Raw genomic sequence first — 13,018 nt, forward strand, 5'->3', positions numbered from 1 at the left:
TAGTCAATGTGACCGTCGACTAAACCCCTCCACTCTGGTGGGCCGCGCCCTCCGCGTCTTGCCTCTCCCCCTCTCCGTTCTGCTGCGCTCGGAGAAGACCCCTCTGCAGATGGAGCTTCGGGAGGCCTGGGTCTTTTCCCACGCTGTCCTGCGGGGGCTGGTCTGGATGCTGCCTCTTAATGTGCCTGACGACCTGGAAGTTCTGCTTGGCCCTGTAAGGGCAGTGCAGACAGCGGAAGGGCAGCTGTTTGCTGTGGGAGAGGTAATGGTGTCGGAGGCCCGCGGGCCAGCGGAAGGTCCTGGGGCACTCGGGGCACACGTAGGAACGCTCCTCGCTGTGCTTCCTCTGGTGCGTCCTGAGCAGGTAGCGCGTCTTGAACGCCTTGCCGCACTTCTCGCAGATGAAGGAACGCTCGTCGCAGTGACGCGTTTCTCTGTGGATGCGGAGGGCGTCCGCGCGGTTGGTGCGGTACTCGCACTCCTCACACGCGTACGGTTTGGCTCCTGGAGGCACGGAGAGAAAAAAACGTGGTGAGTACACGAAACAGAACAGAACAAGACAAATATTTTAGTTACAGTGATGGCAGAACTTCGTCCAGTAAGAGGGTCCAAATGAGCATTGCCTTTTACAGCTCACACATATGGATCTGTATTCATGTACCTGTATGTCTAGTCATGTGATACTTCAACTGGCTCATCCATTTGCATTTGTAGCCGCATTCCGGGCAGAGATATTTCCGTTCTTCCTCATGAATTCTCATGTGATACTGTAACGAGAGTAGGAACACATTTTACATAATGATGTCTAAACTCTTAACTCAGTATCACAGTGAGGCTTTTCGCTTATTATGCCCCCACCCTCCAAATCAGGCCCCTGTACCTTCAGGCGCGATGGCTCTGCGCAGGAGTAGCTGCACTTTTCGCAGTGGTACGGCTTCTCCCCCGTATGGATGCGGGTGTGCCAGGTGATCTTTTGCTTGTTGCGGGTGGAGTACTCACACTCCGTGCACTTATAGAGGCGTGTGCCTCCGTGAGAACGGATGTGCTGGTCAAACACCAGCTGGTGCCGGCAGGAGAAGCCACAGACGTCGCACTTCAGGGGTTTCTCCTCTAGGGGGCACTGTTCGTGCTCGTCCAACACGTGCTGGGCCAGCATATGTCTCTTGTGAGCGGTGAACAGGCAGACAGGACACTGGTAAACATGGGGGGGTTTACGACGCTCCCTCGGACCCCCCCGCGTGTCGCTGCCCTCCTGTGCTAACTGGGTGTGTTGGTGTTGTTGGTGGACTTTGAGCGAAGCCTTGCTGAGGCAGGTGAAGTCACAGTGGGCACAGGACAAGCTGCTGGACCCCTGGTGCTTCCTGTTGCAGTGCTGTTTCAGCGCCATGTCAGAGCTGAACTGCGCCTCACACTGGTCACAGGGGTGACTGAGCGCCCCCGTGTGGCAGCTGAGGGTGTGGCGGTTGATGTCACTGGGGCCGTAGCCGCTGTAGTCGCAGAGGGAGCAGAAGTGGGTGGGCTGCCTGTCGTGAACGCGTTGGCGGTGCAGTCGAAGCTTAGATGCAGTGCTGAAGGTCTGGTCACAGAGCGTGCAGCTGTGACGACCAACGCCCGTGTGCATGGACTCGTGAGCGTTGAGTCGATGTTTGCGTGTGGTGCTGAACGCACAGAAGCGACAGCGATGAGGTCTGACGCCCTCATGCTTCACGGAAACGTGCTGCGTCATGCGACGTTCCTGTTTGCAAGTGAAGCTGCACAGCTGACACTGCAGTCTGGGTTTTTTACTTCTCGGCGACACTGAGTTTTTCTCTTTCTTGTGAACAGCAGTGTGGTGGTCAAGGGCCTGCTGGGATTTGGCAACAAAAGAACAGTTCTGACACTGGATCTCCCCAGGCTTCAGACAACCCCTCCTCTTATGACTGTCTAGCGCCCTCTCCTGGTGACACGAAAAAGAGCAGTCTGCACAAGAAAATCGTTGTTTGGTATTTTTTGACCTCTTTGTAATCTCTGTATCCCTGCTGCTGTTCCCATCACCATCCTCTCTTTGCTCACGATCGGCGTCTTCGAGTTCTAAAACATCCTCAATTTCATCAGCTTTTGTTTTACGAGCGCTTTTGCCACAGGTTGCACGGTGGCGCTCCATGGTGATTTCTCTGCACGTTGAAAAAGAACACGTCTTGCAGATGTGTTTACCTTCCCCTTGTTTAAGATTTGTCGTCTCGCTGGTCTTGTATCGCACGACATCTTTGGCGCTTTGGGCCCCGGCTCTCGTTCCCATGGCGTCGGATTCCGTTTGTTCCATAACAGTAACAGAGCATCCATCGGGTCCTCGACACACACTTGCCTCCTGTCCAGTTGGTTGCGACTGTAATTCTGTCTGGTCCATAACTGCTTTGGAAGTACGTGAAGCAGACTCTGTTTGGCTGACATCAGCCGTCGTAATTCCGTCGGCTAAATCGGATTCTCTCTCCCCCTGCAAGGTCAGGTGGGGAGTGGAACTCCTTGCGGTGGTTAGCCGTGAGAACCTCCTGTTTCTTCTCAGCGCGGGACACTTTCTGAGGCAGTGAGTGTCCAAACCACGCTGCTGCTTAAACTTCGCACCACACCTCTGGCAGCACAGGCCTGCCCTCCTGACCTTGCAGGACGACTTGTGCAATCGCAGGGCGGCGTGCTTGCTGGTGACGTAAGAACAGTGCTCACACTGGTAAACACTGGCCTGGGTCTGAACGACCAGCATCTGCACCCTCCCTTCCAGCACTAAAGCCTCCGCCTGGTCTTTGTCTTGTCTCCGCATGATGCTGAGCAGAGCCTCTGGTTCTGGGACTTTGGCTGTGGTCTCCCTGGGAGAGAGCTCCACAGGCCTGTCACCCTCTGCACTCTCTTGCCTCTCTCTAACCGCAGAACTAGACAGACTTGTCTGCTCTTCCGAATCACTTTGTTCCTCAGATTCCATTAGGACGACGTCATCTTCTTCACTCACTGACTCCGCGTGGGTTTGTGGGATGTCTCGCGCGGTTTCGGGCCTCACGGGATCACTAATGGTCACATCCAAAGCTGGGGTCTCACTTTGCCTAGATGCACACTCTGTACCTTCAGTGTTTGTTATGGGTGTTAAAACTAAAGTACAACATTGTTCCTGATCGTGGTCAGCTTGGCGGCTATCTGGGATTTTGCCAGTATCTCCTTGTAAAACAGAATCGGAGTCGACTTGGTCTTCCAAAACCGTCCTTCCGGGTCCTGACGTGTTTGATGAGGGCTGTTCACAGTGACCCTGTACTTGAGAGGCTGTCAAACTGACCTCACGGTCGCTTGGCATCACATTTTGACAAGCGTCATTCGTATTGTTTTCAGAATCCTCTTGGTTTCTCGCGTGCTCCTCGGCTGAATTTCCCTGCTGAGTTGGTGCCGCAGCTTTGGAGTAAAAACCTTGAATCAGATCAACCGTCTTCTTCTCTCTCTCTTTTTCTGCATAGTTCTCCAGCCACTGCACATCTCCTGGCATGTAGCCATGGACCTTCCTCTTATGCAGGAAGAGGCCCGTGTTGCTAAACGTGGTGTATGAACAGAGCGCACAGCGGAACTCGCGGGTCCTGGTGTGTTTGCAGTTTTCGTGGTTATGCAGGGCTTGCCTGTACTTTGTCTGGTAAGAGCAGTATTTGCACTGGTACACAGGGACCTGGGTTTCCTCTGCTGAGGAGTGCTTGACTTGCATGTGCTTTCGTAACTCGCTCTTGCGCTTACATGAGTAGGCGCACACCTCGCATATCAACGACTTCGCCTGGTGACGGAGCTTGTGGCTGTTCAGCTGATCGATGCGATGACACCGGTAAGGACAATGGTCACATTTGTACCTGGCCAAGAAGGAAGACAGGTCATTTGACGTGATCTGCATTTCTATGTCAATAAAAACAAACAAACAAACAAACAATCTCTTCCTCGGTCACTCACCTGAGGTCACCCACGTGTTTACGCATGTGGACGTTCAGATAATGCTTCCATTTGGTCACGTAGCCACATTCTGAACACATGTAGTTCTTGTTATCAGAGTGCGTGAGCATGTGCTTGGAGAGATAAGTCTCATCACGACATCTGAAGTCACACACCTCACACTTGTGGGGCTTCTCACCTGAAAATGATATTAAAAGCAATTCATTTGTTTAAACGAAAAGGCAAACAGTGTATTGGCGTACCCTGGTATTATTTAAATGAACAAGATGTTACCGGTATGCATCAGCATGTGGCGAACAAGCACTCTCTTGTGCGCAGTGACAAAGCTGCATTGCTGGCAGCGATGAATCTTCTCGTTGGCATGGAAATGCCCTTGGTGTTGTTCGAATTCGACCGGGTTGAAGGTGGTGAAAGGGCAAAAGCCACAGGTCAGTTCCTGCTCCCCTGGATGACCCTGTCTCTTGTGCTGCAGGAAGCGGCTCTTGTTCGAACAGGAGAAGTCGCACTGCGGACAGTGGAAAGCCTGATGGGTGCGGAAATGGACCTCCATGTCGTCGCGGCTCCCAAAGAAAGCAGAGCAGGCGTGATGCCGACACTCCACGGCTTGGATCCCGTGGGCGTCCGTCGCGTGTTTCTGGAGCTCTTTCTTGTCAGTGCACTGGAAAGAGCAGCCTTCGCGAAAGCAGCGCAGGGGCTGTCCGTTCCACGTCGTGCAATGGGTCTTCATATGGGCTTTCAGCGCCTGACTCCGACAGAAGCTCTTCTGACACGCCGGACAGGGATACGTTTCCGAGGAGCGGCCCGGGTCTTCGGCTTGGCCGTGAACGCTGGCGAGGTGTCGGTGGAGGGAGTTGCGTTCGACCGCTCCGTACTGGCACAGGTGGCATCGGTGCAGCTTCTGGCCGGACTCTCTGAGCATGTGCACACGCAGCTTGCTCTTGCTGGTGAAGTAGTGCTTACAGGTCGGGCACTGCAGGTTGGGGTCAGGGAAGTGCAGGTGCATGTGCTCCAGCAGGTGAGAGCGCGTTTTAAAGCAACGTCGGCACTCGGAACAAATGTGAGTGCGATAGAGATGTTCTGTCCCCTCTACAACGTGCCCTGCAGGACCAGATCAGAGAGAGATGGGAGATGGCAAACTGGACCAGAAACTTAACACAAAATATCGTCATACACAACATAATCAGGACATTCTGGATTTGCCCATTTACCTTTGGACCTGTGTTCTCCTTGGTTTGTTATGGCAGGTGCCTTTTCGCTCTGTTTGACCCCTTTGACCCTTTTGTTTGACCTTTTGACATTGTGTGACTGCGGCACCGTCTCCTCCTCCTCCAGGGACACGGTAGAGACTGGGAGTGGATTGTGATTTTGGGGTCCACCCTGTTGATCGGGTGCTGATTTGGTCACTGTGCCCTGGTTGGTAGGTTGCGCATCCATCTCCTCCCTGCAATCAGCTGATACACACACCAACCTCAACATTCAATACTGATTAAATGTTACTAGGTCTTCAGCAATATATCTGATTAAATGCTAGGTCTTCAGCAATATATCTTTGTTATATAATGGATGCTGTATAGTACACGATATAGTATATAACATATAGACATATGGTACTATTAGTTACATGTGCAGATTGCGTTCAATTGCAGGACTGTTAGTATTCAGAACTAGTAAAAAAAAGGTGTCCATCATGGTTATGCAACTGAATGATAAGTTCTGAATGAGACGGAGCTGTTTTGTTGTAGAAGCTTGATTATTACTACATACCTGTTAGGACCTTTTCAGTGAATGGGCTTTGCTGCTCTGACACACTCTCTATGCCTGGAAGGAGTGAAAAAATGTTTTTCACCAAGACAGGCAGTTAAATAGCCATCGCCCTTAAAATGCGCTGTGAGAATCCATTCTGCCTTCTGACACCCTGAAAGAGTTCACATCAGACATTTCTTGTGATGCAATGAGACTTGCGTATATTGGGGTTAATTTCACGTCAAGTATACAATATTACAACTCCAAAAACAGAATTGAGACCGACCGCATCTATATGACAGAATTTCCTATCTGTAAAACAACTGTTTCTCCTGTCAAACGAGATCATGGTGTAATATGGCAAGCCACCCACTTCGGATTTCTACACACAGTAAATAACGAGAGGTCAGATTCTTATTCGACCACAAATTACCTGCGAAAATGCTTTAATTGTATAAACAGTGCACCCATATTGGCTAGCTTTGATAAGAACTGTAGGATACTGGAATCGCCATTTTTGTTTTTACCGAAGAGTTGAAGAGTGACGGTTGATGCAGGGTAAGTTTTGCGACCCCACAGCCATGTATCAAGTTTAAATCCGTAATGAAATGCATTTCATACTCAGGCATTTAAGGTGGTGCTGCGTTCATAATCGCTTTGAAAACGAAATGGGAAAAACAAAACAAAAGAAAACAAAAGAAAACAAGAAAATGCTCAGTTGCTTTCGATGCTTGAAAGCTTTGCGGAACTGTTTATGTGGTGCTAATTTTAGACGTACACATTTTGCCAAACAACGGAAGTATTGTAGAGGTCGCCATGACGTCACATATACATTTGTTCTGGCATGAGCACCAAACGTAAACGTTGACGTTAAAATAACTCTGTGCTCATTGGATAACATCAAGCGCCGACTCCTCTAATAGGCGGGACTTCCGTGATTTTCAGCGTTTTCCATTCAGTACAGACCATGTGAGTTGTCTAATGGAGTAGGTTGAAAGGTTCATTCGTAGTATATCAAGGACTTAAACTGTGCGAATACTTAGCTGTGGGTATAATTAAATTTTTTTGGTACATGCTTAGTTATAAAAAAAAACGTGGTAAGCTCATTATTTGCAACAGGATATCTGGAGCGGTATAAGTACAGCATTCTGAATACAGTACAGCCTGCCATTACTTTATACGAATGTTTGCGCACCATTACCCGTAATAAATATTAAGTAACTGAAAATGTTCCGCCGTCCGTTGTGCTTACGCCTGTCCTTTCTTTGGAGACCCTGAGTTTGTTTCTGATAGCTGTTACAACACTGTCACAGCTGAGCTATGCCACTGTCAGACTTCCTTGGTGCTTTGAAGGACAACCCCTACTTTGGGGCCGGTTTTGGTCTTGTGGGGGTGGGCACAGCCATCGCAGTGGCCAGAAAAGGGGCACAGATTGGCATGATCTTCTTCCGGCGACACTATATGATCACCCTGGAGGTGCCCAGCAGGGATAAGAGTTACCATTGGCTGTTGAGTTGGATCACGAAGCACGCTAGGCACACCCAGCACCTGAGCGTGGAGACGTCATACATGCAGCATGAGAGTGGGCGAGTGCAGACGCAGTTTGACTTCCATCCGAGCCCAGGAAACCACATCATCTGGTGAGAGATGCCCAGATCGCCTGTGTTTTTCGCCCTGCCTTTGAGTGTTTGCTCTGTCAGTGTTTTTAGAAAGCGTTTGATTTTATTAGACTTTTTTTTTTTTTTGGACGGTGACGTGGAGCTGAGCCGCTGTGTTGGCATCTGATTCAGACTGAGGAGTGACATGTTGACGCTGTTTTCTGTGTGTAGGTACGGACGAAAGTGGATCAGAGTGGAGAGGACCAGGGAGAAGCAGATGGTGGATCTACACACAGGAACACCCTGGGAATCTGTCACCTTCACCGCACTGGGCAGAGACAGGCAGATATTCTTCAGCATCCTACAGGAAGGTGTGACGCGCCTAGAACTTTATCCGCAGGGTTTCATATATGTCTGAGATAATTATGATGATATGGGCCATGCAGACAATTATTACAATGGTATAATCAATTGAATTGTGTTCTGACTTTACTGTTTCCCTTATGTTTAGGGCTAATCATTACTTAACAAATGGTTTGTCAGACTCCCACCCACGGGAACCCAATGGACAGTACATTAAGACTTTGCCCTGACAAACAAGACTCACCAAAGCAAGTGCTCGGTGAAGTAGTGTGGTCTGGTGTATAAGGGCAAGAGCAAAACTCTGCTGTCGAGTGGGTCCTCGGTGGGTGCCCTAGCGAAACCAAAACGTTTGAGGGCTGGAGAAACAGAACATGTTTGACGTTGGATCGACTGTTTTTTCTGAATTTGCCTCGCAGCCAGAGAGTTGGCTCTGAAGCAGGAAGAGGGGCGGACGGTGATGTATACGGCCATGGGAGCGGAGTGGCGACCCTTCGGCTTCCCGCGCCGCCGACGCCCGCTCAGCTCCGTCGTGTTGGAGAGCGGAGTCGCCGAGAGGATTGTGGATGACGTTAAGGAATTTATCAGCAATCCGAAGTGGTACACAGACAGAGGTAAACGCTAAAAACCAGGAACTCTTCAGCTCGGGTGGGTTTTCTCATTACGAGACAAGCACACGCTGTAGCGTCTGTTTGGGTCAAAAGTCTAAGCATTTCAGCGTGACTTTGTGTTCTTTAGGAATCCCGTACAGAAGGGGTTACTTGCTTTATGGACCTCCAGGCTGTGGGAAAAGCAGTTTCATGTAAGTAGCATCACCCTGTGTAACTCCAAACAGGGCTTTTTATGATCCGTGACTACCTACAGTGTTGTAATATGGACCACTAATGACCGTATCATTAACAGGTTGTTGTGGCCCATGTAGACTTAAGATGTGTAGGAGATAATCACCAGAAAACACTCAGTTAGCAAGTTATTTATTTCACACACACACCCCTCATCGGTTTTCAAGAAATCCCAGGCACTAGAAATGTAATTTGAACAAGTGAATTTGTGACAGTCTGGAGGTTGATGCGCATAGCTGTGTGTGTGTGTGTGTGTGTGTTTTGCGGTTCAGAACGGCCCTGGCTGGGGAACTGGGTTACAGTATCTGCCTGATGAGCCTGAGTGACCGCAGTCTGTCTGACGACCGGTTAAACCACCTTCTGAGCGTGGCTCCGCAGCAGAGCATCATCCTCCTGGAGGACGTGGATGCAGCCTTCGTCAGCCGCGAGCTCCTTCCCGCCGAGAGTACGCTGCCTCCCTTCAGAGCAGGGGGAATACTGCCTCTTATAAAGACCTCCTATACGTCATCTTTAGTTTAGATGGCCGTGTGGTAACATCCAAGTACCTTCAGTTTCATTGTGGTGTTATTGCTGGTGTGCTTTCTTAAGTTAAGACTCGACTTTTCCCCCCCACTATATCCGTTATGTTCAAGTTCAAGTTCAAGTTTAAGTTTGTTTAAAGCCCAATATCACTGTTTACAGTCTCGAAGGCCTTACATGCTCACAGGATGACAACAACCAGAGCAGGCCGGCACCCCCTGACTAAATCCTCATAGCGAGCAAGAAAAAACTCCTCAGAAAAACCCAGGTGCTAGGGAAAAATAGGAGAAATCTTGAGTCTTATGTCAGCTCCCGTTACACTCATCAAGAGCCTGTGTGTTTTCCTCGTGTAGATCCGATGGCCTTTCAGGGCATGGGAAGACTGACGTTCAGTGGACTTCTGAATGCTTTAGACGGCGTGGCGTCTTCAGAGGCCAGGATTGTCTTCATGACGACCAATTTCATTGAGAGGTGAGGTCCAAAGGGCAAGCCCCACCTTTTTCCATTTGACTTCGTGTTTGGATTGAGACATTTATAATTATTTATAAGTGTGAGAAATGTATGACAAGGTTTTAATTGTATTGAAAGTCATTGCAATAGGATTTCATTGCTTTGTACTCCCTGTTCTTGAAGGCTCGACCCAGCTCTCATACGGCCCGGTCGGGTGGACCTAAAGCAGTATGTTGGGCACTGCACACACTGGCAGCTGACCCAAATGTTCCGGAGGTTCTATCCGATGGAGCCGGTCACGGAGGCGGAAAGGTTTGCAGAACGTGCTCTAGCGGCACACCCCGAACTTAGCGCTGCTCAGGTGCAGGGTCACTTCATGCTCTATAAGATAGACCCTGCCGGTTCTATTGACAACGTGGCCAAGATCAGAGAGTGAAGCTCGGGGATTGATCAAAGGCTTGGGAAATTTAGAAGATTTTTGAAGTTTGACAAAACCCACAGGGAGTGGAAAACGGAACAGGGGATAGAAAGAGAAGACGGATTATTTTGAACAAACTCCGTTAACTGAGGACAATACCGAGGTGGAGTGTGCGACCAGAGGGATGCTGCCTTATGCCATATAAGGACAACGGGCACTTTTTTGTTTGTTTGTTTGTTTAAATGAAGAGACCGCGTGGAACCTGAGTGACTAAAGGCTGTGGCGGCTGATGTCCTCTGTCTTGTTCCCGCCGTGTCTGGCTCAAATAAAAACTCAGAGCGTTTCAGTGACTTGCAGGGACTCCAGTTATATGGCTCTGGTTTGAGTCTCTGAGTCCTTCGTCTACAGTATGGGTTTTTTCTGTTGTCCTCTGTTAAAAGTGTATGTTGCAACAACATCAAATAAACATCACGTGAATGTCTTACAGAGTTTTTATTGTAGAGTGGAGCAAATTACACTGTGTCCTCAGGAATGATCAGCATCCTTGTGAAAGATATGCAAAAATGCTATGAAAAGATGTTATACCAACTTGATTTTATGCTGAACGGATAGGAGAAATCTAACCTTTTTTTTTTTTTTACAAAAAGAAAACTAAAATGAAAAACAAAGAACAAAACGTGTGTAACAATTATTGACATCCCTTGAAATTCTTATAGACAAACTGTAACATCTATATTCCCATTCACATTTCACTCTTTTTAAGTTCATCTGTGTCTCTGGGAACTCTTAAATGGTCATCTATGACTTCCTGTTTCACTGGGGTACGGATATGGCGTGACACAGCCCAAATACCCACAGTCACCCGTTGGCATGGAGAAGGGCAGAGAACACACAAATGAAATCGACACATGGCTGAGTGACATTCATAAATTAAGCAATGGCTATAAAAGTATCCATAACCATCGATAAATAAAACGTTTAAGGTTTTTAGAGTAGTGATGAACCTGTCTGGAACAGGATTCAACTGCATTTTGCTCCCATGCACAGGGAGGGGGGGATGGTTTGAGAGGCAAGAGTTTCTCTGAGAACTGCAGCTATGGGGAATGGAAGAGGTTTTCTGCATCTGGGGCTCACAAAGTTTCAGAAACTACCAAATGCCACCCTCCATGCCAAGAGATTTGGAAGGCTTGAAGAAAAGCCTTTGATGTCAACAAGAGAGGTGCACAAAGGGATTAAATGCAGAGGTGCCAGGAACTGTGACTCACATCTTTTTCAGAATAAAGGTTATGCCGTGTTAAATCATTTTTTCTCCAAATATAGCAATACATTTATGTACATATTCACATATAACCTCACGTAGGAACATCTGATAAACCTTAATTGGAGTGTTAAAAAGCATTTTATGCTCATATTAACCGAGGGTGTGAATCATTCTGAAAGGCACTGTATGTACACTTTTCAATAAGCCTCATGTCTTTTAAGTTACTTTAAAATGATGAATGACCTTTAGTCCTCTAAACTAAGCAATTTATTCATGTTGATGGATTGAGATGCAAACGCCAACACTTGGTGAAAGGACCAGGGAGATGAAGTCAAGGAGTTTATTTCAGTGTACAACCTGCGCAGGGAGCCACCTCAAGCATAGGATCAAGAAGTGACTCCCAGTTAGTCAAAAAGTCACTGTGTATATACCAGACAAACATTACAGTCAGCATAACTCAGTCAGTAACAGTGTAAACAGAAATGAACAACCTCTACACAGATAGTTACACTGATGGTGCCGGAAGCTCTAATCTACAGCACAGGGCAGACAGTATCAGGTTGGTTACTCCGTGGCTGGTTCTGGTCCGGATGAGGCCTTGTGGCGTCACCCCCGGGATAGAGGGGGATGCCTGTGGAGGTGATTAGGCAGGGGGAAAGGGCATTATTTCTTTACTTTATAACAGGTGAAAAAATCCCTAGCAAGAGGCTATTTCTGGGGAGAAACAGAGCACTTCAATTTGCAGGTGGCATAAACAGAAAACAGCAGTAGTTCAGTTTCATCAGTGTAAAATATCTTAAAATGAATTGTAACTAATAATTGTTGATTACAGCTTTATCTCACGAGGGCACATTGTTCCTTCTTCCCTGTTGTTGGTTTTTCTCTTTCTCTCTCTGTCCTTGGGATATCTGCCAAATGCTTGAACAGCGTACAGGACAAGAATGACTCTGGTTCAAACTGACAAGACGTTTCTATTGATTGCCAGGGCTGTAACTTTGACATTGAGATTTCTTAACAACAGTTCTCTTAACAACAAACAAGCAAACAGCCAGATAAAAAAATGCTGAACTTGTTTTTTAGGTTTTTTTTATTATTATTTTTTAATAAAATGTTATAATATGTTGCACATCTCTGCCGTTACTCTCAAAGCCAACATGTGAAGCCTGAATAAGGTGTTGGCACTGACCCTATTGTTCGTGTACAGGCTGTCGAGGAATCGTGTTTTTTCACCAGTGGCAGTGCTGGTGTTCTATGTGAGGTGATGCCTTTGTATCCTACACAAAGGTGGTTTCCAGAAGAAGTTTTGCGAAAGCCTTGCAGAAGAAAAACAGTTCTTGAAAAAAATCAAGACCAAAACATTTCAGATAACTTCATATTGGCTTCCTTAAGAGTGATGAAAGATATTGTGGTAGTATTGTGATATGAACTGAAATTGTTATAGTTGTTTTTTTGGGGGTTTTTTTACATTTAGCCTTGTGCAAGTACATTGCCAAAGTTAACAGCACAATTAACGGAAAGGAAACCACATGGCTTAATGCAGAAACTTTGCTACCATAAACATTTTTGAGCGGAACTGTAACATAAAGAATTTTTTTATGGTCACAAGACTCATGTTTCTACCAACTCATATCATGTACTGTATAAACCACAGGTTTTTTTTTTTCTCTTGTGTTCCAGATTCTAATTCAGATCAAAAGTGAGTGTTTACACAGCAGGACTGAGCAATGTGTACTTGCACTGCCGCAGGAGTCTAAATCCCACTAACGGATTCTGCGGTGGGAGTAAAGGGTTAACTCCCTGGAGCGGCTGCACCTCCGTCTCCCTCCTACCTCAGGGAAACTTGATCTGCTGTGTGTACATTCTTCTCCTCGCCCCCATT

At 47.5% G+C, this 13,018-nt stretch overlaps 2 protein-coding genes across 2 annotated transcripts; one reads left to right on the plus strand and one right to left on the minus strand.

Annotated features, from left to right (window-relative positions):
* Nucleotides 1-19: 19 nt before the first annotated feature.
* On the minus strand, nucleotides 20-5,382 carry znf142 (zinc finger protein 142). The gene is made up of 7 exons (XM_030787634.1): nucleotides 5,157-5,382; nucleotides 4,222-5,046; nucleotides 3,949-4,126; nucleotides 2,500-3,851; nucleotides 881-2,391; nucleotides 662-767; nucleotides 20-504 (listed from the first exon to the last, which is right to left on the minus strand). Exons 1-7 carry the CDS (start codon nucleotides 5,380-5,382, stop codon nucleotides 20-22), a joined length of 4,683 nt encoding a protein of 1,560 aa, XP_030643494.1.
* Nucleotides 5,383-6,765: 1,383 nt separating this feature from the next.
* bcs1l (BCS1 ubiquinol-cytochrome c reductase complex chaperone) lies at nucleotides 6,766-10,339 on the plus strand. The gene is made up of 7 exons (XM_030785977.1): nucleotides 6,766-7,331; nucleotides 7,521-7,660; nucleotides 8,069-8,263; nucleotides 8,388-8,451; nucleotides 8,764-8,936; nucleotides 9,364-9,481; nucleotides 9,644-10,339. The coding sequence occupies exons 1-7, from the start codon at nucleotides 7,012-7,014 to the stop codon at nucleotides 9,894-9,896; spliced, it is 1,263 nt and encodes a 420-aa protein (XP_030641837.1). The 5' UTR covers nucleotides 6,766-7,011; the 3' UTR covers nucleotides 9,897-10,339.
* Nucleotides 10,340-13,018: the final 2,679 nt, after the last annotated feature.

The sequence above is a fragment of the Chanos chanos genome, chromosome 10 (assembly GCF_902362185.1).
Source record: "Chanos chanos chromosome 10, fChaCha1.1, whole genome shotgun sequence".
Classification (NCBI taxonomy): domain Eukaryota; kingdom Metazoa; phylum Chordata; class Actinopteri; order Gonorynchiformes; family Chanidae; genus Chanos; species Chanos chanos.

Coding starts and splice junctions, on each gene's coding strand:
- znf142 (XM_030787634.1), bottom strand. CDS start 5,382: ATGGATGCGCAACCTACCAACCAGGGCACAGTGACCAAATCAGCACCC. Junction 5,047..5,156: donor AGGAGAACACAGGTCCAAAG/GTAAATGGGCAA, acceptor CTGGTCCTGCAG/GGCACGTTGTAGAGGGGACA. Junction 2,392..2,499: donor ACGGCTAACCACCGCAAGGA/GTTCCACTCCCC, acceptor GTACTTCCAAAG/CAGTTATGGACCAGACAGAA.
- bcs1l (XM_030785977.1), top strand. CDS start 7,012: ATGCCACTGTCAGACTTCCTTGGTGCTTTGAAGGACAACCCCTACTTT. Junction 8,264..8,387: donor GAAGTGGTACACAGACAGAG/GTAAACGCTAAA, acceptor TGTGTTCTTTAG/GAATCCCGTACAGAAGGGGT. Junction 8,937..9,363: donor CGAGCTCCTTCCCGCCGAGA/GTACGCTGCCTC, acceptor TTCCTCGTGTAG/ATCCGATGGCCTTTCAGGGC.